General features: G+C 37.9%; 5 protein-coding genes across 6 annotated transcripts; 2 read left to right on the forward strand and 3 right to left on the reverse strand.

Moving 5' to 3' along the window:
- The first annotated feature begins 780 nt into the window (after positions 1-780).
- LOC103341272 (putative cyclic nucleotide-gated ion channel 5) lies at positions 781-6,196 on the forward strand. Of its 2 annotated transcripts, none has more exons than XM_008244771.3 (8): positions 781-1,051; positions 1,945-2,031; positions 2,457-3,027; positions 3,236-3,448; positions 3,871-4,175; positions 4,451-4,562; positions 5,040-5,276; positions 5,436-6,196. In XM_008244771.3, exons 2-8 carry the CDS (start codon positions 1,973-1,975, stop codon positions 6,132-6,134), a joined length of 2,196 nt encoding a protein of 731 aa, XP_008242993.2. In that variant the 5' UTR covers positions 781-1,051; positions 1,945-1,972; the 3' UTR covers positions 6,135-6,196. The 2 variants fall into 2 exon arrangements, with proteins under 2 accessions (XP_008242993.2, XP_008242994.2); XM_008244772.3 differs by having other exon boundaries at positions 787-1,051; positions 1,987-2,031.
- A 400-nt stretch (positions 6,197-6,596) lies between these two features.
- On the reverse strand, positions 6,597-10,405 carry LOC103341271 (Endomembrane protein 70 protein family). Its single transcript, XM_008244770.3, has 7 exons — positions 9,947-10,405; positions 9,063-9,227; positions 8,857-8,966; positions 8,660-8,768; positions 8,441-8,553; positions 8,182-8,332; positions 6,597-8,072 (listed from the first exon to the last, which is right to left on the reverse strand). The coding sequence occupies exons 1-7, from the start codon at positions 10,055-10,057 to the stop codon at positions 6,915-6,917; spliced, it is 1,917 nt and encodes a 638-aa protein (XP_008242992.1). The 5' UTR covers positions 10,058-10,405; the 3' UTR covers positions 6,597-6,914.
- A 592-nt stretch (positions 10,406-10,997) lies between these two features.
- On the reverse strand, positions 10,998-14,239 carry LOC103341270 (DNAse I-like superfamily protein). The gene is made up of 7 exons (XM_089042397.1): positions 13,849-14,239; positions 13,435-13,476; positions 12,766-12,848; positions 12,559-12,661; positions 12,239-12,452; positions 11,608-11,702; positions 10,998-11,531 (listed from the first exon to the last, which is right to left on the reverse strand). Exons 1-7 carry the CDS (start codon positions 13,988-13,990, stop codon positions 11,278-11,280), a joined length of 933 nt encoding a protein of 310 aa, XP_088898523.1. The 5' UTR covers positions 13,991-14,239; the 3' UTR covers positions 10,998-11,277.
- A 508-nt stretch (positions 14,240-14,747) lies between these two features.
- LOC103341269 (leucine aminopeptidase 1) lies at positions 14,748-19,482 on the reverse strand. The gene is made up of 10 exons (XM_008244768.2): positions 19,190-19,482; positions 18,328-18,736; positions 18,033-18,227; positions 17,580-17,805; positions 17,040-17,166; positions 16,796-16,891; positions 16,425-16,502; positions 15,890-15,950; positions 15,383-15,570; positions 14,748-15,259 (listed from the first exon to the last, which is right to left on the reverse strand). Exons 1-10 carry the CDS (start codon positions 19,403-19,405, stop codon positions 15,131-15,133), a joined length of 1,725 nt encoding a protein of 574 aa, XP_008242990.1. The 5' UTR covers positions 19,406-19,482; the 3' UTR covers positions 14,748-15,130.
- A 230-nt stretch (positions 19,483-19,712) lies between these two features.
- LOC103341268 (26S proteasome regulatory subunit) lies at positions 19,713-21,936 on the forward strand. The gene is made up of 5 exons (XM_008244767.2): positions 19,713-19,963; positions 20,075-20,135; positions 20,392-20,496; positions 20,814-21,156; positions 21,705-21,936. The coding sequence occupies exons 1-5, from the start codon at positions 19,823-19,825 to the stop codon at positions 21,724-21,726; spliced, it is 672 nt and encodes a 223-aa protein (XP_008242989.1). The 5' UTR covers positions 19,713-19,822; the 3' UTR covers positions 21,727-21,936.
- Positions 21,937-22,907: the final 971 nt, after the last annotated feature.

Below are 22,907 nucleotides of genomic sequence, written 5' to 3' on the forward strand. Positions count from 1 at the left end.
GTAACCCCAAAAAAAAAAACCCGTCCACTTAACCTCTCTCTCCCAGCCTCTCTGTCTCTGCCCCTCTCTTCCCCTCTCTTCCCTCCGATTTCAGTTTCCTAAATATAGAGAGGCTACGGATGTGCCTACAGGGATTTGGGTTTGTTTGAAGAAAGAAAGAGGGAAGAGAGAGAGAGATTGAGAGAGGAGCGGGGACAAGGAGGGAGGGGAAGAGAGGGTGGGGTGCGGGGAGGAGAAGATGGGGCGATGGGGTGATGGTTATTGGGCTAGGTTGTGAGGTGGGAGAGGGAGAGAGGTTTTTTTATTTTAAATTTACAAATTTATAAATAAATTCAATCCATGTATTTATAAAAAAACTCAAATACTATTTAAACATAAAAACACATCTAAAATTAATCCCAAAGTCAACAATTGTATATTTTTTTAGGAGTGTTTATAAATGGGTTTTAAGTGTGTGTAATGATGAGTTTTAGGTGTGTTTATAAAGTGTTTTGGGTGTTGGATTTTTTTATAATTTCAGTTACTATTTTGGGTGTTTTAGTGAAACTTCCTTTTAAATTTTAGTTTTTAATTTATTTAGTATTTTATTTAACTGAACTGTTTTACCTTTATATTTGTTTGCAATATTGACAGAATGTAACGGTAGAACCAATTTTAATTAATATAAAGTTGATGGACCGTTTGAACGAATAATTTAATTGAGGAATCAAAATGTAACTTAGGTATAATATTGATAACCATTTGAGCCTATAACACTTTATCTAAAAAATCAATAATCCTAGATAACGTGGTGGTGAGAGACACGCAGAGGAAAAGAAAAAGGCCTTTTTGCAAGTTGAACTCTGTTGTCATCTCATCGTGTTGTGGAAACATTTCGGAAACCATTGACTTATTTTCTTCTTTCTCAATTTATTTCGGAATTCATTCATTCTCCCTCGTGGCATCGTCCTTTCCTTTGATTGTTCTCGACACGCTGTTGTATAACTACAATCTCTCTGTCTGTTAAGGCACAAGGAACGGAATTAGAATCTAAAGACCTACGGATTTTACTGTGAGTTGCTTTTATCTATCTTTTCCAATCCCGCGTGCTTGATCATTTCTGCACAGATACGCATTTATACAATATGGGTTCTTCCGTAAATTGCAGGAAATCTCTGTCATAGATTGAAATTAGTGTAATTTTATTGCATGTATTTATGGGGTTTTGTGGTTTGAACCACTCTACCCTTCATCTGCCACCACACAGCTTTTCCTTGAACTCAGTCATGTTCATTGCTTTTTTTTTTTGAGGAGGTTCTTAAATTGATGATCAACGCCAGGAAACAGCGGTTCTGGTAATTTATGGTTGTCTTGGATTATGCTAGATGAAAGGAATTGGCTTTACATGAGCATTATTTGGAGATCCGATGGTTGACAAAAAAGGCCTAAATCATACCGTACAATTAGAGAATATGGGAAAGAAAAAAAAGAAAAAAGAGTGGAGAAAATTGAAGAGTTTGTATCTGAACTGCGGAAATGGTTAGCTAGATGTTGTTCTTAGTGAATTAAGTTAATAAAAATGAAAACTCATAAGTAGGTCACTAACACAATGGTTTCGACTGCTTTGTGTATGCACTATTGACTATCCTGGGGATCTGAGCTATATAATTTCAGGTTATAGCAATAGATGCCAGTTTGTTTACTATAAATTTAGCCTTCGTTGGTTACGTCGAAGTGTTAAAAACATTTAGCGTACTATAAATCAGGTCATTATATTTCTAAGTTATGAGTAAAGCACTATCATTGGAACTTAGGGTTTTCTAGATTCGTACTTCCTTTGTGGTTGGTTGGTGTTTATGAGGCCAATCTCATCAGATGTGAGATAGCTCAGCCACGTAGACCTGAATATGATGACTTTGATGCCCACTATTTTGCACTTAATTGGATATGCTTTTTTATATGCAGGGGGCATTGATGTGTTTGATTGAGTAAAATGTTTGATTGCAGTTACAAGTCACAGTACTTGGGAGGGCAGAGAGAGAAGTTTGTCAGGTATGAGATGTAACTTTTGTTTGGTTGCAAATTTTTTAGGGGCATCATTACCCAATATGAAGATCTGGATCAACTAGTCAACTAGTCGTGCCAACATTTGTACATGTTGGAATGACTAGTTGAGATATCATGCCTGCTTAAAAGTTTAGGATTCTGGTGTTTCCATATCCAATAAAAAGATAGCAAATTACCTAACTAGCAAATGTGTTGTGATTTATGGTTGGAAAATTGTTTATTCAACTGTTTTACCTTCTAGATTGTTTTCTTTATAATTATTTCAAAATATTAATATTTGATTCATGTTGCATATTGATTAATTGAAATATTATAGTTCCTAGTTATTGGCCCTGTTTATTTAGATTTGGGTCATTTGCTAAAACAGCACCAAATGTTGTGCTTATTGGCGCTTTTTATTTATTTTCCAGGCTCGATGACTTGGACTCTAGGTTATCATCACCTTCTGATAGTGGGGCAAGAAGATGTGGATTTAATATTGAGGGACTAAGCCGAACTGGTCCTGCAAGGGATACATCTTTTAAGAGAGGAATGAGAAAGGGATCTGAAGGACTTAAGTCGATCGGTCGATCACTTGGATTTGGGATTTCTCGTGCAGTGTTCCCTGAAGATCTTAAAGGGTCAGACAAGAAGATATTTGATCCTCAGGACAAATTTCTCCTGTTGTGGAATAGACTTTTCGTCATATCATGTATTCTGGCAGTGTCTGTGGACCCTTTGTTTTTCTATCTTCCAGTCATCAATAATTCAAGTTGTCTTGGTATAGATAGAAGGTTGGCTATCATTGCGACCACATTGCGGATGATTGTTGATGCTTTCTATCTTATTCACATGGCTCTCCAGTTTAGGACAGCTTACATTGCTCCATCATCTCGGGTTTTTGGACGAGGTGAACTGGTGATTGATCCGGCACGAATAGCCAAGCGATACTTACGGAGTTATTTCATTATTGATTTTCTTGCTGTGCTACCCCTACCACAGGTTAGAGTGTGTGACCTTAAATTATTCCGCATTACTGTACCTCTTTCCTATGGTTTTGGCTCTTATTTTGTTCTTTCCTTTTGTTTCTAAATTAGCATATTTTATTTTGTAGTAGAATATCTAAAAGATACATTGAGCTGGATGTAACCAATATCAACTAAGTGTTAGCCCTATGCGCTTAAAACTAAAGGGCTGTAAATTGGTGCAGATTATAGTTTGGAGGTTTCTTCAGAGGTCCAAAGGTTCAGATGTGCTTGCTACAAAACAGGCTTTGCTTTTCATAGTTTTGCTTCAGTATATTCCCAGACTTGTTCGAGTCCTACCTTTGACTTCAGAACTGAAAAGAACAGCTGGCGTCTTTGCTGAAACTGCTTGGGCAGGTGCTGCATGTTACCTGCTATTATACATGCTCGCTAGTCATGTGAGTACCTTATTTGGTATCTACTCTTTATTATTTATTGCCTTGTTCACTTGCTGTATGTTATTCAATTTCCCTAATCTTCCTGTTAGGTTATTAGTTATAAACTTTTCCTAAGACCTTTTTGGCCTTATATTTTTCACATGCAATATAATTTTGAAGTGTAGTTGTATCTTTACCTTTATAACTAGTTGTCTGTTTCTTCATTATGTAGATACCATGCAGTCTGTAATACATATATAATTATCCTCATATAAGTTGCAAACATGCTGGACGTTTTCTTGGTAAAAAATGTCTCCTCCTTCTCATTCATGGTCATGTCTAATTCTATCAAGTACTTAATTTTTCTTTTAAGCTTCATATATTACCATGGGAGTTATACGTTTCTTTTGGGCAATTAATATCTGTTGGATGAATATTTGCAGATAGTTGGGGCGTTTTGGTATTTATTAGCTTTAGAACGTAATGATACATGCTGGCAGAAGGCTTGTACTGATTTTGGAAAACCATGTGATAAAAATTTCTTGTACTGCGGGAACCAAAACATATTGGATACTGGGACTTGGTCCAATGTTACTGGAAACATCCAGTCAAAATGCTCACCAGATGACCAGAATACCTACTTTGATTTTGGAATCTACAAATCAGCTTTATCATCTGGTGTTGTTTCATCCAAGAAGTTCCTCCCCAAATACTGTTACTGCTTATGGTGGGGACTACAGAATTTAAGGTAATGATATTTTCTTTTATGTGGTGGTTTTACTTGAAGTACTAATTAATAAAAAAATACATTAATTGTTGTTGGTTAACTTTAGTTTCTCAGTGTAAAGATATCTTTTACTTCTTGGTTATTTGTTTAGCATGCCAACATACTCTAACACTCCTTTCAAAAACTAACTTCTTGCATCTCCAATGATTTTCACTTAAAGTTATTCCTATCTGTTGTCTCTTGTGGGCTTGAAAGTTTTAGCTTTTAACAGCGATTTCTATGACTTTTGTGTACAGTACACTTGGCCAGGGGCTTGCAACCAGTACCTATCCTGGAGAGGTTATATTTTCCATATCACTAGCTATATTTGGACTGATCCTCTTTGCACTTCTGATAGGAAACATGCAGGTAAACTTGCAAATAACGGTTGATGCTTATAACATCCATTTAGCACCTTTGTGTATAATCCTTTGTCTGATGGAGACTCTTGAAGCTTTTGGTGGTGACTCATTTTGGTACACGATATAAGATTGTGACAATCCTGATTTTGGTCAGGCTTATTCTTGCTTTGGATGCTGTTTGGATTAAATGATGAAATAATTCTGAAGAGGTTGCTTTGGTTTCATATTAAAGTCATATTTGCTGCTTCGGTTTCATAGTCTTTGAGAGTCAGAGTGAGACAAAGATACAGAAAGGAAATTGAACCTTTCCATTGTGTTTTTTTTTTTGCAATTCTTTTCTTTTATCTTTAGGTTTAATTGGGTTCCAATTTTTACTAAATATATGCTTGTTGCTCAAATCTTACCATTGTAAAAATGATGCAGCATGAAAAGCAGAATATGATCTGATATTGCTAATATTCTGGTTGTTATGGTATTGTGACAGACCTACCTTCAATCTCTTACTATTCGACTTGAGGAGATGAGGGTCAAAAGACGCGATTCAGAGCAGTGGATGCATCACCGCTTGCTCCCACAAGACCTAAGGGAACGTGTTAGGCGATATGATCAATATAAGTGGTTGGAAACACGTGGGGTGGACGAGCAGAGTTTGGTTCAGAGTCTACCAAAGGATCTTAGGAGAGATATTAAACGGCACCTCTGTTTGGCGTTAGTGAGGAGGGTATGATTAGTAATTCTTCATGCTTTGTGTATAATTCTAGTGGTAATTGCTTGCATATTTGTTGGTTGCTCCTTTAGATGAAGTTAGCTTTGCTTATTTGTAAATTTATTTCGGTTGCCTTTCTATTGTATCGACCTTTTACTTTGCTGGTTATTGCAGGTTCCTCTGTTTGAGAATATGGATGAGAGATTGCTTGATGCTATTTGTGAGAGACTGAAACCAAGTTTATTCACAGAGAGTACTTACATAGTTCGAGAAGGAGATCCAGTTGATGAGATGCTTTTCATCATTCGTGGTCGCCTGGAGAGTGTAACAACAGATGGGGGTAGGAGTGGGTTTTTTAACCGCAGTCTACTGAAAGAAGGTGATTTCTGTGGGGAGGAACTTCTGACTTGGGCGCTGGATCCAAAATCTGGTTCTAACCTACCGTCATCTACTAGGACGGTAAGGGCTTTGACAGAGGTTGAGGCTTTTGCCCTTGTGGCTGAAGAGTTGAAATTTGTTGCCAGTCAGTTTAGGCGCCTTCACAGTAGGCAGGTTCAGCACACCTTCCGTTTCTACTCGCAGCAGTGGCGGACATGGGCTGCTTGCTTTATTCAAGCAGCATGGCGTCGTTATTCCAAGAGGAAAAACATGGAGCTTCGCCGGAAGGAAGAGGAAGGAGAAACAGAAGTGTTTGGAGGTGTACGAAGCAATGCGGGAGGTTCATATAGCATTGGTGCCACGTTTTTAGCTTCCAGGTTTGCTGCCAATGCACTTCGTGGTGTTCACCGAAATAGGACTGCAAAGAGTGCTCGAGAATTGGTCAAATTACAAAAGCCTCCAGAACCTGATTTTAGTGCTGAAAGTGCTGATTGATTTGTAATATATTATGACTCGTTCAACTGATTAGTTTCTATTTTCTAGGTGGTCAGAAACAATGTATTATACACAAATTCCAGCTGGAAACGTGAAGAATGTTAAAACTGATGTTTCATACTTGTTTTCTATTGAGCGAATTTTTTTTATTAAAAAAATGTGTTACTTATTATTATCATTTGATTACGTTTAACCCTCTGAAATTGCTTGCAAATTTTTTCTTTGTACAGGAGTTGTTTACGATGTTCATATTAAAGAACCGAAATAAACTAGTCAGGGAATTGTACTTTATTCTTTTTTCACAAAACAAATTATCTAAATCTCCAAGGAGAATGCTGCCAATGCCATCAGTGGGCCCCTATCAATGGCTGAAAAGCCTTCATCACCCAATAGCCACTGTAGGCTTCAGATCTCCAAAGATATATTTGACACGACAAAGAACAAATGTAGCAGTAGCAAGTGTTAGGTACAACAGGAATTCCATTTTCATTCCTAGAATGGACATTGAGCCATTCACGACAAGAAGATTGACAATTCTCTCAAGTGTTACCGTATGGAACAGAAATAAGACTTGATATAAGAACAAATAAACAAAAAGAACTACAACTGACGAAGAACCTGTATAGAGAAAGGCTAAGAATAAGAATTTCTATGACTCAAGATTCAAAATTGAACCCAGTTGGTAGCTCCACGAGGACATTCTACAAGTACCATCAAGGTGAATTCCGTGCTTACTCGTGCAGAACAAATGAACCATTTCCTTCATAGTAGGACTACTAATCAGTCGATCTTCACTGATGAATAGATGAGCCTAGTAAACCAGAAGCATGCGTAGAAACCGATAGTACCAGTCAGCACAAAGAAAGAATAAGAAGCAATCAGCATATACCCGAAATATAAGGCTCCTGATACTGGCTTCTTAATGTCAAGCTTAGTGAAGAAGTAGAAGGCAGCGTAGAGAAAAAGGTAGAGTGCGGAGGAGCCTGAGGTCAAATATGACCTCCACCACCAAAGGTAGTCCTCACTGCACAGCTGGAAGTAGCATAGCACAATTGTGATCTCAGCACAAGTGATGATGAGGATAATGAAGACGATGAAAAGGAACCCAAATATGTAATAGAATTGATGCAACCAGATAGATGTAAGGATGAAGAAGAGCTCAATAAAGACGGCCCCAAATGGGAGTATGCCTCCAATTAGGATAGAGAAGGCTGGATTCATGTACCATGCCTGTTCCGGGACCTGCCTAGGGATCTTGTTGGTTTTCACGGGATCCTCAATTGCTGGCTTCCTAAATCCCACATATGCACCAACGAATATAAGTGGAACTGAAATGCCAAACCACAAGAATACCAGAGCAAACATGGTTCCAAAGGGCACTGCCCCAGAGGATTTCTCTCCCCAGATAAGAGCATTTAAGACAAAGAAAATGGCAAAGACAGTTGCGGGAAACATGAAAGCTGTTTTGAGAGTGATTTTCTTCCATTCTGTTCCCTTAAACATCTTATAGAGACGGGCTGAAGAGTACCCAGCAAAGAGACCCATAAAGACCCAGAGGAGGAGCATGACAGTCATCAACCCACCTCGGTTTGAGGGGGATAGAAATCCAAGGACTGCAAAGAGCATGGTGACAAGAATCATCCCAAAGAACTGCACACCTGTCCCAACATACACACACAGTAGATCTGAGTTTGATGGAGGTCTGAATACATCACCATGAACCAGTTTCCATCCCGTCTCCTCTTGGGCTTCTTCTTGGGTCTCTAGTTGGTTGTACTTGGAAATATCCCGGTAAAGTGTCCGCAACATGATCATAGCCACCATGCCCGATAGGAAAAGAACAATCATCAAAGAATTAACAATTGAGAACCAGTGGATTTGATCATCAGCCATCAGAAGATATGTGTCCCACCGAGATGCCCACTTCACATCACTCTCCTACAAGGTTAAATAAAAGGCGAAAATATCAAAGAGGGGCGATGTCTGAAACCCAACTCAAAAAGGCAAACAAAGAAGTCTTTTCTTAGGGATGGGCAAGGTCACCAACCTGGAACTCAACATCATAGGTGAATATAATTTCCTTTTTATCTTCAACCTCCTGAGGAGATTCAGAGCTGGTAACAGTGCGCTTTGCATGGGGATCACAAGTTGTTAATCGCGTCTTCTTACTCCACTCACCTTCATATTCATGCTTAACACTGCATTCATCAATATTCACTATCATCACACAGGTATGAACTTGCATTGCAGAGAGAAAATAGAAAAAACTAATTAGACTATGATAGAAAAGAATCATAAATACATACCTGAATGGTTTCACCTCAAATCCCACAATCCTGGCAGATTCTGTCATTGGATCTTTATGATACTTGACTGTAAATGTTAAGTGATTGTTGATAAAATGCTTTTCATCCTTGTTCTGTACATGTTTTGAGGGAAAAAAAGGAAAAATCAGAACTCTTCTATAAGAACATCACCAAAAGAATTAAGATCATATATAGAATGCTAATTGGTCCAACAGCTACCCCAGCATATTGCCCTCTGAGACCAACATGAAAGCCATGTTGATACACTAAGGAATTTTCCTGATCAGGCCTTGGTATAGGAACAACTAGAGGGAGATTATCCAGAATCCTGTCATTTGACAAAAAATATCAGAATGAAGTCAACTTTTCATCACGGAGGACCATCATATGTATAATCTTCATAATTAGTGCCTCACATGTTCACCCGATACTCATCATCTATCTTTTCCTTAAATTCCTTTGCAGTTTTTGCATTAAGAGTTACATGACATACAACATTGCACATCTGTGGTTCTCTCATTTTGAACTGCAACAAGAAATAAAATAAAATTCTTAGCAGGTCAATAATCAAAGTGAAGGACAACACAAGCATAACAGTAATACTCTTTAAAAGCTACTTTACCTCGTAAGGAGAGTTTTCAATACGATCACCGCGAAGAACTTCCCCAAGATTCTCTGCACTGTCAACTATATGCTCTGGACGACAGTATGGGAGGGAATAGTATGAATAAGGAAGTTGAGTTTTTGTAGAGGTTACTTTGTTCACTTTCGGATTCAATGGATCTCCCTGCACATATGAAGGTCCAAACAGCATGGATACAATTGTAGATTAAAATAATCCATACAATTTCAGGTCACCAGAGTCAGTGATCATCCTAGGTGAGCATAATTCCTTACTATCACACAAAAGGAAGTCCATTGAATGATTCCTTTCAAACGCTTTTATTCGTTACTAATATCCATACTCTATCGTTTCTTTCCCAATTGCAAAGTTGAGAAAATATTTCAGTTTATGAAAGCTATTCAACACATCATAGCGTTTTCTTTTCCTCAAATATTGCATATCCATCATTTGGACGACAAGACAAGCTCTAAGACTTACTAAACGAATCAGAAAAATAAAAATTTGACAAATTAGGACTGTACTTATAAATGTGCATCTATATATTGGCATTGCTGTAATCGAAAACATATATGTCAATCTAAAGTTCACGCAATATAAGAAACCAACAGAGATTAACAACGTTCCAAGCCAAAAACACACAGAAAAGCAGCAAACTGAACTTAGATCTCAATTAACAGCGTCATAAAATCGCAGATTTATAAAAGGTTTCACCAAAAGACCCGAAATTGTAAACACCCAAATGTTAAACTTCACACGGATCCGAGTGTAACTAAGAAACAAGCGCCAAAAACCATCATGGTATATATTTAATTAAACACAGAGGTTCATTACATACATAAATATATATATGCAGAGAGATACAGAGAGTTAAAGATTCTGACATTTTGAAAATCTTGAGGGGCAACACCAGGGAGATAGAAGCAGCGAGCACAAAAGAAGAGCAAAAGACACACAGAGATCCATAGCTGAAAAGCGAGAGGTCCTCTCGCCATGGCTTCTTCGCACAAGATCTAGATCCACTTGCACTTTCTCTCTCTCTCTCTCCGACTCTGGGACTCTGTATGTTGGTGTGATTGTATCAATGTATCACACAGTGGTTGGTTTTTTGTTGCTTATAAAACACACGAGATGAACGAGACAGCGCTCCAAATGGTTGGGTTGGGAATTGGGGGATTTACAAGACGAGGACTGACCATTTGAAATCTCTTTATCGCCGTTGGATCTGTTGCGTGGCTCTGATGTGCGGTGGAGATTGGCTTGGACTTCACTGACGGACTGACGGGCTGACGGTGATTACAAGTTTTCTCATAAACAACATGCTTATCTCTCTCTCCTAGTCAAAGTTCTATTCTTTGTATATTGCTTGTGAATTAAAACGATGCACTTTTGAGCGTGGGCAAAAAAAATCATTGGTTTGAGTTCTTGAAATTCAAGTCGTTCGGCACTGACTTCTTGTGTTTAATTCCCTACTCTTTAACATCATTGGCATTTCAAAAAAGACTTTGTTTAAGTTTAATTTTTATTATCATATTCCACTGATAATTCGCTATGTTTCGAATATAAATCCTAAATAGTAGACTCTGACCTCCTTGGAGCTTCTGTAGTTTTCATTTTTGCTTATTTTGTATACAAAGCGTATAAGTTCCTGTATGAAAACCTAAAATTCTTCGTTGCTTTGTTAATGGTTTTAACTTTTGATAATGTAATTTGATGAAGCCAAAAGCAAGAACCAACCTTGACCAGATCTTTGCTTGAAATGTAATGTAAAATATCAGGTACTAACCCTGCTTAATTTTAACCCACCACAATAAACTTCTTTGCTTTTTTCATTAATCGAAAACGAAGAAGGGGAATTTTCTCACTATCCAAACAATTCATAGTGCGGCACAAGGGCATTTCCTAAAGAATTGTTCAATGAGCATTTACAAAGGCTTAGAAAGAAGACTCCACTAGGAGTAAATCAAATTCCATTCTATTAAACTCGAGGGTAAAAGCGATAGTACGTAAGGTCATACATTTGAAAATGAAAATGAAATTACATCCACAACCTCTTTTGATGCACATTAGAGGAAATTGAAGATCTCTGTATAACAATTAAGAGTTGAAAAAATTGTACATAGAATAACACTATTTAAATCCCATCAATTATGAACAAGATCTTCAATGCTCAGAGCAGAAAAATAGGGAGGTGGTGGTTCAAAACAGATGCATATCAAATTTCTTCACGAGCAGGTGGGTCAAGCACTCTCACAGTACGAGGAAGCAGAAACTCAGCAAATATGGGATAGTGGGAGGATGGATAATATCCATCAATGTTATCATTCACCACTTCACACAGAACAGGAATAAGAGATCTACCTCTAAAAAGAATCCAATCTATGTGCAGATCCTGTGTTTGGCGATCCCAACAAAGGCAGAGGGCTCTGAAAATCAACTTGAGGAATTCAAGAGCTCCTTGTTTGTCACCTGATAGCATCACGTGCTATAGAGTTAGGTCATGCTCAATGAGCAGCATTGAGAGTAGTAGTCGCATAGTAGGTACCTTTAAATCCATGAAAAGTGCGAATAAGAGAGACATTTTTCCTCACACGGGCATTAGGCCATGTATCCCTCATATCCCCAACTGCACCGTGCTCTCTGCAGGCAAGCCAAGAGAAAAGAATTACTAAAGAAGAACAAAGATTTTAGATAAAAGCGACCAGTTATCTGGTGAGTTTCCTACCAGAAAGAGACTAGCATATAAATTTTTCTCACAATATATCTAAGTAGGATGAATTCGGTACTACCAATTCTTAATGAAAATCATATCGACCAAACAAAAAGCTGGGGGTAAAAAACAAAACGGGTCTAGTGGGTTTGCAACAGTGAGAGGGGATCAGAAAGAGGACAATAGAATGAGGTGTCTTAAGATTTCTGCCATGATGAAGTACTACTTTAACTAGAGTAGCAAATGAAGGATGCTCCTTTCAAAAATATGGCAGCTCACAAAAGCATCAAAGTGTCATATCTGTTTTCCAAAATCCCTAACCTTTTTTTTTGTGGTTTACTTTACACTCTTCAGTTTCCTATGCATATGGGCTCTTAATTATTATTTTAAATGGCAACTTGTAATAAATATGGAATTAACAGCTGGTGCATATAAAAACAGTTGAATATCCTCATGTTAATTGAACCTTGATCTCCCCAAAAGAAATCGCCCGGCTGTTGATTCCTTTTGTGTGTTGAATCCTCCACAATATACAACTGGCAGGCTAGGTGGTAAGGATGCAATGTGCTGCCATGTGAGCAAAGCACTTCGCCTACGGGCACGAGGACTGAACTCATCCATGTTTGTATTTACTATCTGGAATGAAAACCCAGGTGGCTCAACTCCTTTCAGTTGAAATGTGTGGACATCATGTCAAGAAAACAAATGATATAGCACTCTTCCATAGAAAGGTTAAAGCAGTTAGTGAAGATTATTAAAGTTTGAGAAAGTAATATGGTAAGGATATCACCCATGTTGCAATACATGGAACTACGGAGCCCCATGACATGCTTCCAGGCACAGAAGGTGACTCAGACAACCAAAATGTTCCACCTTCAAGCAGCTCCACCTTCATTTTATAAAGGAATGGCATAAAGAGGCCCACTTTGCAAATTATTCTGACAAATAAAAACAGTAGAAAGTTATTCTAGCTCGCAAGAAAAGGAATTATACCTTCTCCTTGTCATAGAAGATGGTGCAATGTTCATCAGAAGTGTCTTCAGGTCCTTTTCTTGATATTCCAAATTGATCATAACCTATCGAATAAGATACAAAAGTCCAATCAGAAGTGGAAAAGATAAAGATGAGGAGAGATCAGATAATGACAAATGGATGCCAGCAAACCGTTCTTGAAAATGGATCAATGTGAAACACTGAAATAATCTTGTTTGTGAGAACATGAACAACACAATATAGAAGAAACAATGACGAGCATTTTTCATTTTATGCATGGTTAAGTTATAAGTAAACAAACTGGCTGACACCGTTATGTGTGCGCATAGAATACATAAATAATAATGCTCTCTTGTCAAACTGTCAAGAAAGAGATCATTATATAAATGTGAAATAAGGCGAAGCTTCACCAACTCAATTGCAATCCTTTTCCTAATTAAGCAAAAAGAAACATGACCTTTAGGCCTTATGAACCACTCTCCAGAAGAAACAATCAATTGAAGCATGCATTCAAGAAAGCCAGCAGTAAAATGTTCGGTCATCTGGTCATTTTTTAATCACTGCATTAAAGCGCAGGGCTAAACCCCCCGTTTCTCAGCCATATGAAGAAAAAAAATACCGATGCTAACTTTAGGAAATGAAAATTTAACTTATTGGAGAGAAAGTTACCTGGCAAACACTGGTGAAGATAATCCAATTGTGATTTAACTCCTGAAACAGAAACCGATACAAAAAAAATTCAGAAGCAAGAAACATACCAAATATTATATTAACATCTAAATTACAGTATAACAATCAGGCATTTTGAACAATTAAAAACGTAATCCAAGACACCAATTATATTCCCCTAAACCCTAAAATCATCCTGTGAAAGAATGAACATGACCAAGTAAAATAAGAAGCCTTCAACCCAGATAAGATAACTCATGTGTCAACTGTGAAACTAAGCTAAATCCTAAAAGAACAAAAACCCGCCTCCAAAACACAAATGAAAAGAGACCCAGATGACCAATCCAAGCAAATCACAACGACAAAGTAAGATCCATACGCAAACAGCAGCTATGAAAGCAGAGGCAAAGATACCTTGTTGGGTACATAGAATCATTGGAGAATAACTAGTAATGACGCTTATACACAAATCCCTTCTCTTTTCCCATGAGTAAGGACTATCTTCCGTCTGATCTTCATGAAGATTGAAGGTCATCACAGTCAAAGAAACACTCATTTTGTTTCTTCTGGTGCAAATATCTGCCTGCCCCTTGTGTGGACTACATGATCACTACAATATTGTTCCACTTCCACTTCCACAAAGAAGAAAGCTAGCAGGCTTAGGTGGTCTATTCCATTCTTGTAAGCTCAGGGAGCAGATTCTGCGAACAGAGAAAGATATGACGCAGCTCAAATATTAAAATGCAAAAGAAGAAGCAGAGACAGAGACAGAGACAGAGAGAGAGAGAGAGACTCAATTATGTCTGAACCGAGAGGATTTTGTCAAAGGTTTTAAAGTGGGTTTTGACCGCTGGTAACCAGGTCATAAAACACGACGCCTGCTACCACGTGTAAAGCTCAGTAACTAGCAAACCAGTAGCAAGTCATGGTAATTATTTATTTTTCCAATTTTTTATGGGTTTATAATTATGGCAGATTTGAATTTGAGGAAAGTTTGATAAACGTTGGAGTTTTCCTTTTATTAAGGTTTCGGAAAACACAAACTTCTAAGTTTCATTTTAATGGCAACTTAGTATGTAATTTACCTTACATATATTTAGGACGAGAGTTCTAAGTCTCATCTTTTTTAGGCTTTGCTTAGAAAAATAAGAACGCTATAATTTCATTTTCATTGTACTTAGTAAAAGCAATATGTTGTTGACGGGAGACATTTGGAAGATGAGAATCCACCACAACACTTCGACCCCATGCGTTATTTTAGCAGTGGCGTGAGATCTGCCTCGATACCAAATATCATGGCACAGGAATAAAACTTGTCTTTCAAAAAGCAACCAAGAGCTCTTCTTTTCATTTTTATTCTAGGCTAAGGGAAATAAATTACATCTTTACTCACCAAGCTTTCTTTTCTTTTCTTTTTTTTTTTTTTTGGTGTTCTAGGGACAGGAAAACAAATAATCATACAGTCCGAGAAATTAAATAGACCCTTCCAAGAGAGATATCAAGGAGTTGCAACCCATCTCAGTAAAACTGGAAAAAGATCATGCCTGGATCCATAACCTTTCCATTTCTTTTCCTGCACATTTTATTCATGAACGGGAGTTGTGGCACCAAGGAACCCCATCAAAATGCCTCTGTTCCCTCAGCTGGTGATGCTGATGTAATATTTCTCCTGATGGATGCTTCAGGCTTCAGCTACCTAAGCAGAGTTTTTCAGAACCCACTCCACCAGAGTGGAAACACCAAACCCTGTAGCAGTGCGCTTCTTGTCACTCCAAACAGGCCCAGCCATGTCAATATGCATCCACTCAACCTTTTCATCAACAAACTACAAAAGCATAGTCAAAAACGTTATCATTAGGAAGTGACATAACAGAACACAAACATGATCAAACTAAGGAAGTGACACAACAGGCACAAACCGAGACAATAAAATTATGAAATCATATACCTGTTTCAAGAAGAGAGCAGCACTTATTGAACCACCTGGACGACCACCTGTGTTGACCATATCAGCTATTCCCGATTTCATTGACTCCCAATAACTCTCCTCCAATGGCAACCTCCAAAATTTCTCCCCACTGAGCTCCGAAGCTGCAAATACCTCTTTTGCCAGGTCATCACTAGGTGTAAAGACACCTAGAAGGAAAAGTTTTAACATCGCATAAACAATTAGCAATCCATCAAGTTGTAGAAGAGTTTCAAAGCGTATTAACATATTAAATACAAATTAAAGGGCCCCCATGACAATGACACGAGATTGCAAACATAATCTTTGATGCTTAAACCTTGTTATGTGCAGAACCAGTAATGTGAATCTTATTTATTTTATCAATTTAACTTCATTTTAATGAGTAGTTTACTCCAAGAAGCATCACTTAGAAGCCCACTCTAAGCATCATCACATTTTCCTGATTCATTCAATAATATATCACTGCTTCAAAGAATATGCATATACCTGCTATTGAGGGTCCAAGAGCAACTACGCAGGCACCAGTTAAGGTTGCCAGGTCAACAATCTGCATAATATGATCGTGTTAGCACTAGCAGTACCAGAAATCAGTAATATACATCTAAGCAGCATGTAGGCATCAAACAATTCTAATGATAAATTAATTACAAAGAGCAGCATGCATATGTGCTCTTCATAAAATTCAATGTGCCGCAAATACAAAATACAACATATAATGCAGACTGAAATGAAAAATGTGGAATATAACAAAACTACCATTTTACTAAGTGAATCCTAGTCAGTAATTAGATTATTCACCTAATTTGCAGCAAGAAAAATCAGTGAAAAGCTAAACTCTTTTTCCTATGTAAAGCCAAATGAGCACATTAAGGAACCTCAACAATATCAAACATCAGGAAAGTATAAAAAAATTAACTTTGGCTAGAATTTCACAATTTTAAATCCAATTAACACAAGATACAATTAACACCTACATTACAGATACAAAATGCATAGCCAAGATGCATCACCACAGTAATACCTTCTCAACACCTTGGTTACAAGCATATACCAATGCATCTGCCAGAGTAAGTCTACCTTCAGCATCAGTGTTATTGACCTGTGACAGAAATTGAAGCAAATAGAACTTTAGTTTATAAGAACATGGATGCACAGCTTAGTATACAAAATTATATATGTATGATCCTTAATGTTATGGAGCACTTTCAGAATTAAGATCCAATGAGCCTATTAGACATCCCGTCAATTGAAAAAATACTTACTCACCTTGAAGATAAGGTGTAATATATTCCTTCATGTTATGTTTAGCACATTTTGAATTATGATCCAATTAGTCAGTTAAACTCTCATCATTGAGAAGGTGTGCATTTCTGACAACCACAAAAACCATACCTCAATTGTCTTTCCATTTGATGCTGTCACAATGTCTCCAGGCCTCACACCTGTTCCACTTATCATGTTCTCACAAGCTGCAACAATGAAATGAACCTGCATACACAAGATCCATTATTGATCCATACTGGTGTACATCACCAATTCAATCACTAAAAAACTGAAACCTGAGGATTAAAAAGTCACAAATGGGTCAATCGTGCATCTTTCTCCACAACAAAACATGGAAAACACAATGGCTCACCTCTACACCAGGAGGTTTGATTTGACCAATGGCTTTTGCTGCACCTAATACAGCTGCGGAACCTCCCATATCAAATTTCATGAGTTCAATTGAACAGCCAGGCCCTGTCTTGATGTTGTAGCCACCACTGATAACATAAAAAGATAAAATCAATAACTATAAAAGACTAGTGTCAGCACATTGATATATAGAAAAGAGCATTGCCAATTTTTTATTTCAAAAAAACACCAACTCACTTCTATCAGTGTGACATGGAAATGAGAGAAACAATAGCATTAGGAAAGAGAGAAATATAAATCATTCAGAGAAATGGTATAGGCAATATGAGAGGAGTACAAAAGACTAGCTTAACACTTCATTCTTGGATACTTAAAAGACATCATACGACCATGATATGAACCATTAAACTCAGTCATTACTCCCATTACCACAGACACATTGTAACCACAAAAATTTACCCGCATCTAAAGCAAAGCTGTTCTACATTTGCAAGAGCGAAAAGAACTAGGGACAAGTTCATTCTAAATAATCTGCAATCACCTGTCAAAGGTCAGCCCTTTACCAACCAACCCTAATTTGACCTTAGCAGGTCCACCCGGGGGTTTGTAAATCAAGTGAATAAAATGTGGAGGATTTGCTGAGGCTGCAGCAACAGCCAAATAAGAACCCATTTTCAGTTCTTTGCATTGCTCTTCATTTAATATTTTTGCAGATAGAACATCACTGTACGTGGAAGCAATCTTTGAGGCCTCTTCAGCAAGTTTCCCTGAGACACAATAATCATCATTTACAGTCAACAATAGGAAACACCTCGATGAACATGGACTGATGAAACAAAATGGGAAACTACAAGTATAGGCCAGGAAAATGGCAACACTAAGGAGAATACAGAATTTTTTTTTTTTGTTGGTTAATGAACTAAATGCAGAAAGTGCCTGACAACTAACAGTGACATTAAAGGATAACAACTGCAAGAAATTAGATCATACAAACCAGGTGTAAGAACATTGGCGGGTGAGTTTACTAGTTCTTTCCCAAAAATTATTCCAGAAGTAACATCTTCAGCATACTTGAGCTTCTTCTCTACTTCAGGTCCAGTTCCAAGACCAAGAATGTCCACAGATTTTAGAGCTGATTTCTTTGACTCTGATTTATACCTACTATCTTCATAAATCCCCAACACAGTTCCTACAACAAGTCAAAGCCATTTCAACATGTTTAGCACAACTATTACTATATCAGAATACTAAATACCAATCAAGAATAAAAGAATAGTGGATCAAAGTACCAGATGCTATTGCAGAAGCTGTGTTAGATTTTGCAGAAAGCCCCTCGGAAGAGGCAAGCACAACAGCAAGGTCACTTGCTTGAGTAGCCTTTGCTGCTGTCGCTGCAGCCTCCCCGAGACCTCGGAAAGCTGCTGTAGATGAAGCAGATTGTCCAAGCCCAAACAAGCCAATCCTCTTTGATCCAAGACCTGGAAGCCTTACAACTGTTGACTGGCCAGACTTTCCTGTGAAGTCTTCCTCAGAAGAGGCTTCAGCCAAGAGACCACCCAAACGGGAATCTAGATTCTTCAAGATTGAATTTTGAAACTCGGAGTTCTCATCTTTTGCCAAGTCTTTCTCTGTGACGCCCACTGCAAGTAGGTCTCCTTTCCATTCCGTTACATCGATGTCTTTTGCAGCGAAAGAGATCTTCAGGAATTGACACAAACACACAAGTGATATTTCAGTTCAACAGAATTTAAGTTCTTGCTCAATTTAACCATACAATCAAATTGTACACGAATTCTGTATCTATAAAACATAACAGCCAAATAATTACTTGATCCCTACAACAAAATCCAAAATCCAAAAACAAAAATGAATCATTTACTGCTTTTATCTCATAAAATCAATCAAGTAAACAAAAAAAATATAATCACCGCACATACAGAGATCGAAACTTTACAGATATAAAAACCCACCAAATCCATCAAATTTCATCAAAACTAAAAAGAACAACAATCAATAGCTCTAAGTATTCACGAACTCACATACCAAAATCAATTTTTATAAACTAACCCCAAACAACAATCAAAATGACAATCGTCCAGTGGCGAACATAGATATACTGAAATTTGAAGAAAAGCGACGAGAGAAATAGACCTTTGGGGCATCAACGCCAGAAGGCAAAGTGAGGCCGAGAGTGGCCCGAGCAAGAGTGTGAGCCATGAGCTTCCCTCTGCGAGAACACAGGGGTGTAACTGCTAAAGAAAGTCGCAGACTTGGGGAAGACCGTAATTTCGTCAAGAACGAGGAAGAATATGAAGGTGAAGTAACAGCAATAAGCGTAGACGCCAGGGACACAACAATAGCCACCATTTTTCCAGTGGTGCGAGTCCTGCGTATTTATATTGAGCCAGCGTCTAGATGATAATAGTCAGAGCCAGCGTTTTTAAATTTCATTTTTTAACTTTTAGTTTTAGGGTATTTTCTTTATTTATTTATTTTATTATTTGGGCTCAGATAGTTCACCGAGCCCAATGGGCCTACCTGAAGCCCATGGGGTTTATCCAACCTCCAGCCCAATCCTCATCTTGTAGTAGTCCAGAATGATGCAAGTGCGCTTCACGTGCACCGTAATTTGATTTTACCCAAACGACCCTTAACCGCATCGCCTTGCTTTCTGATTTCTCTCTCTTCCAGTCTCGTATCAGTAGTGACTAGTGAGAAAATAAGAAAGAAGAAGGCGTTGGTAAAATTACCCAAAATACAGAAAAGAAAAGAAAAAGAAGAAAAATGGTGGGGACGAATCTGAAAGCGGAGACGATGGGTCTGATGGAGAAGAGGAGTGCTCTAGAGGCGGAGATGAATGCCGTCATCGAGCGTCTTACGCAACCCGGTGGCCCTGGAATCTCCGGCAACCTCCTTGACTCCGAGGTCGACCTTTTTTATATATTATTATTTTCCTTTTTTAATAAGGTATTATTTAATCAATAAAATTGGGGATTTAGGGTTTTTGGTGTTTCCTTTTCTTCTTCTAATGTGTAGGGTTTTCCCCGTCACGATATTGACATCCCAACCGTGCGAGCGGAAAGGCGTCGTCTTGCTGGTATTCTAGAATATTTTAGTCGTGGATTTGCTTTGAGTTACATTTATTAAATTATTCGCAATAAATAATGCATTCTTTCACTGCGAATATTGGTACACACTGAGATTGTGGAGCTTTGCATACCCCTGCTCAGTTTCAGTTGTGTATTGATTGTGGAGCTTTGTTTACTGCTTCTAATGGTGCTGATGTGGGTATTTGTTAGTAGTTGTCCAATTCATACTCATATTTTTATTTGTGGTCTTTATTGTAATTGCAGAATTGCGAAATGATCACAAAGAGATTACAGAGAAACTGAACGAAAATATACAAGTTCTGCACTCAGCAAGGCTTGCTCCTAAATCATCATCCCTCAGAGATTCAGGTAGGTGGTTGGAACCTGCAATGCATATTATCATACGTATAGATTTATTGGGAGAATCGGGTAGGAAAAATTGTTTATGATTTTATCTGTTGTCGGATTTGAAATGTATTGAGGGTCTGTGTGGGTCCCTGTGCATTGTGAGAAGTTTGAGATTTATTGGCGTTCAGTGATGCATACACATTTCTTATTTTTTAAATTTAGCATTAAATTTTATTATTACAAGCTGGAGCTGGTAGCTAAATATTGATTATACTGTGTATCAAGATATGTGAAAACTGCATTTTTGTCTAATTTTTCCGGTAATGATGAGATGTCAGATGACCAAAGCGCATCAGTTGTCAACGTTGTTGCATCTGCATCCTCAACTAATGTTCATAGTGATTCTACCAATGCCATGGATGTGGACGTGATTGTGAGAGTACCCTTTGCGTTGGTTGATGAGATAGCTGATGCATCGCCAGCAGGAGAAGATGGTTTACAGCTTGGAGATCAGATTGTTAAATTCGGCAATGTGGAAATTGGTGATAATTTGCTGCAGAGACTTGCTTCTGAGGCGCAAACTAATCAGGGCCATGGGATACCTGTAATACTTGTAAGGCAAGGTGCTCAAGTCAACTTAACGGTGACACCTAGAACATGGCAAGGCAGGGGTCTGCTGGGGTATGACTCTTTTCTTTTCTTTTTCTTTTTTGATGAATTAACTAATTGTTATAATTCCTTTGTTAGGGCATCTGTTAAAATTTCTTAACAGTGCCTTTGAGGGTCATAAGATACCAGGGATAAGTTTAAACTTCTGTGATGTCCATCTTTCAATGGATATATGCTTGAAGGAAGAACGTGATTTTTCCCAGAATACATATTTGATGGCTTTTTGCAGTAAATTGCCATTATTCGTCAACTTACATTGAATTACTCTTAATCTTTCTTCTGAGTCTAACATCCAACCTAGAATGATATTATAGAAAACCTTTATGCCATCATATTCTTGGTAAGAATGAAGAAGGAAAAAAAATATAAAAGGTAGATAGTTTGTCAAGTTTGGTTGGTGAGATATGGTCTGAGATTCTGTTTTCCTTTGTCCCCAGCCAAAAGCTTTCCGTGCTAATCAAAATAACACATGCTCAACCCACCTCTTTTGTTCTTTTTCATCTTTTAGCAGTGCATAGTATTTTATGTCACTTACTGCTGGTTTATGCGGGTACTTGCAGTTGCCATTTCCGGATCCTGTGAGCAGTTGGTTTTCCAGTTCTTCACAAGCCACCAGAAGATTCAAGTCAAGACAGTTTAGTTGTTGCTCTTGATAATGTCAAATTCCAAAACATAGGGCACTTTATTATAAATACACTGAGATCCTGAGATAATTTGCTTTATTTTTGCGAATGTTGGATGAGAAACACATGGGATTTCTATCTAAATCTTGAAGACTACGTTTGGTTCTAATGCGCTCCCATGTCATTGTTGTTTCTCGTTTTCTACATTTATGTTGTAACCACCTTAGGTTTAGTCAATCGGAACAGCTCTCACAGGCGCTGAAGCTGATCTGATGATCTCCGTCTGGTGGACATTATTAAACGAGCCCATATTTGTGGATCGAATCGCATGCTAACCACGTAGCTTTTTATATTAAAAAAAAATTAAATATTTGGTCGAAGTATTAAACTAGCAATGCTTCCGGACCAAGGTAATCCATCAATGGCGTCAAAATGATATAAGAGACTCAACGAAATGCAGGCTTGTAACTAAACTGAGGCCTGGCTAGGTGCCCGATATTTAGCATATGAGATGGGATCGTTTGGAAGGCAAAGAGACAAAGGGGTGCAGTAATTAAGGTCCTTTTTGTCTTTGTGCGTTTGCATGCCAAATGAGACATGAAAGGCTACCAGAAGAGTCGCAGCGGTCCATTGATGTGATCAGGTTAAACAGTAAAAGCCTCAGGCTGTTGTGTAAAATGTACCTGAATTTGGAGAAAAACTTAGTTGCAACGGGAATAGTGCTAAGTTTGTTATTCCCAGCCAATAATATTATGTTACGTGAAAGCGTTATCACACGTGTTATAGTGTTGTGAATTATACATTTGCATGTCAAACTGCCACCTCCAAATGGAGAGCTACCAGTGCCTCAATGACAAGAGTTCAAACCCGTTGGAAGACTTTGACTAGGAGCAAGTCGAATCCCAACCAAAGATTAATCATACTCTTCAAGTGTGGGGACACCTCGTAGTATTTAGGAAAAAAATAAATCAATGATTGCTTTGCTTGCTTACTGCTTCCTCCAAATAAATATTAGTTTTAGGTAGAATAACAATACATTTTCATCCAGCTCAAAACTCAACGTCTTGAATGTCAAGTGTTTTATTTAATATAAGAAATGGTTTAATTTCATAATCTTCTTCTTCAAATCACAAGAGCTGA

The sequence above is a fragment of the Prunus mume genome, linkage group LG8, assembly GCF_029339155.1.
Source record: "Prunus mume cultivar Tortuosa linkage group LG8, ASM2933915v1, whole genome shotgun sequence".
Lineage (NCBI taxonomy): Eukaryota > Viridiplantae > Streptophyta > Magnoliopsida > Rosales > Rosaceae > Prunus > Prunus mume.

What these genes read in the sequence shown, in the direction of transcription:
- LOC103341272 (XM_008244771.3), top strand. Translation starts at nt 1,973, where the DNA reads ATGTTTGATTGCAGTTACAAGTCACAGTACTTGGGAGGGCAGAGAGAG. An exon ending in TATACATGCTCGCTAGTCAT is followed by an intron (nt 3,449 to 3,870) that starts GTGAGTACCTTA and finishes GAATATTTGCAG; the next exon opens with ATAGTTGGGGCGTTTTGGTA. An exon ending in TGGGGACTACAGAATTTAAG is followed by an intron (nt 4,176 to 4,450) that starts GTAATGATATTT and finishes TTTTGTGTACAG; the next exon opens with TACACTTGGCCAGGGGCTTG.
- LOC103341271 (XM_008244770.3), bottom strand. Translation starts at nt 10,057, where the DNA reads ATGGCGAGAGGACCTCTCGCTTTTCAGCTATGGATCTCTGTGTGTCTT. An exon ending in TTGAAAACTCTCCTTACGAG is followed by an intron (nt 8,967 to 9,062) that starts GTAAAGTAGCTT and finishes TTCTTGTTGCAG; the next exon opens with TTCAAAATGAGAGAACCACA. An exon ending in GATGAGTATCGGGTGAACAT is followed by an intron (nt 8,769 to 8,856) that starts GTGAGGCACTAA and finishes GTCAAATGACAG; the next exon opens with GATTCTGGATAATCTCCCTC.
- LOC103341270 (XM_089042397.1), bottom strand. Translation starts at nt 13,990, where the DNA reads ATGAGTGTTTCTTTGACTGTGATGACCTTCAATCTTCATGAAGATCAG. An exon ending in TCTTCTATGACAAGGAGAAG is followed by an intron (nt 12,662 to 12,765) that starts GTATAATTCCTT and finishes TATAAAATGAAG; the next exon opens with GTGGAGCTGCTTGAAGGTGG. An exon ending in TTTCTTTTGGGGAGATCAAG is followed by an intron (nt 11,703 to 12,238) that starts GTTCAATTAACA and finishes GCTTGCCTGCAG; the next exon opens with AGAGCACGGTGCAGTTGGGG.
- LOC103341269 (XM_008244768.2), bottom strand. Translation starts at nt 19,405, where the DNA reads ATGGTGGCTATTGTTGTGTCCCTGGCGTCTACGCTTATTGCTGTTACT. An exon ending in CTGGCGTTGATGCCCCAAAG is followed by an intron (nt 18,737 to 19,189) that starts GTCTATTTCTCT and finishes CAATTCCTGAAG; the next exon opens with ATCTCTTTCGCTGCAAAAGA. An exon ending in AAAGGGCTGACCTTTGACAG is followed by an intron (nt 17,167 to 17,579) that starts GTGATTGCAGAT and finishes TTATGTTATCAG; the next exon opens with TGGTGGCTACAACATCAAGA.
- LOC103341268 (XM_008244767.2), top strand. Translation starts at nt 19,823, where the DNA reads ATGGTGGGGACGAATCTGAAAGCGGAGACGATGGGTCTGATGGAGAAG. An exon ending in ATCATCCCTCAGAGATTCAG is followed by an intron (nt 20,497 to 20,813) that starts GTAGGTGGTTGG and finishes ATGAGATGTCAG; the next exon opens with ATGACCAAAGCGCATCAGTT. An exon ending in CAAGGCAGGGGTCTGCTGGG is followed by an intron (nt 21,157 to 21,704) that starts GTATGACTCTTT and finishes GGGTACTTGCAG; the next exon opens with TTGCCATTTCCGGATCCTGT.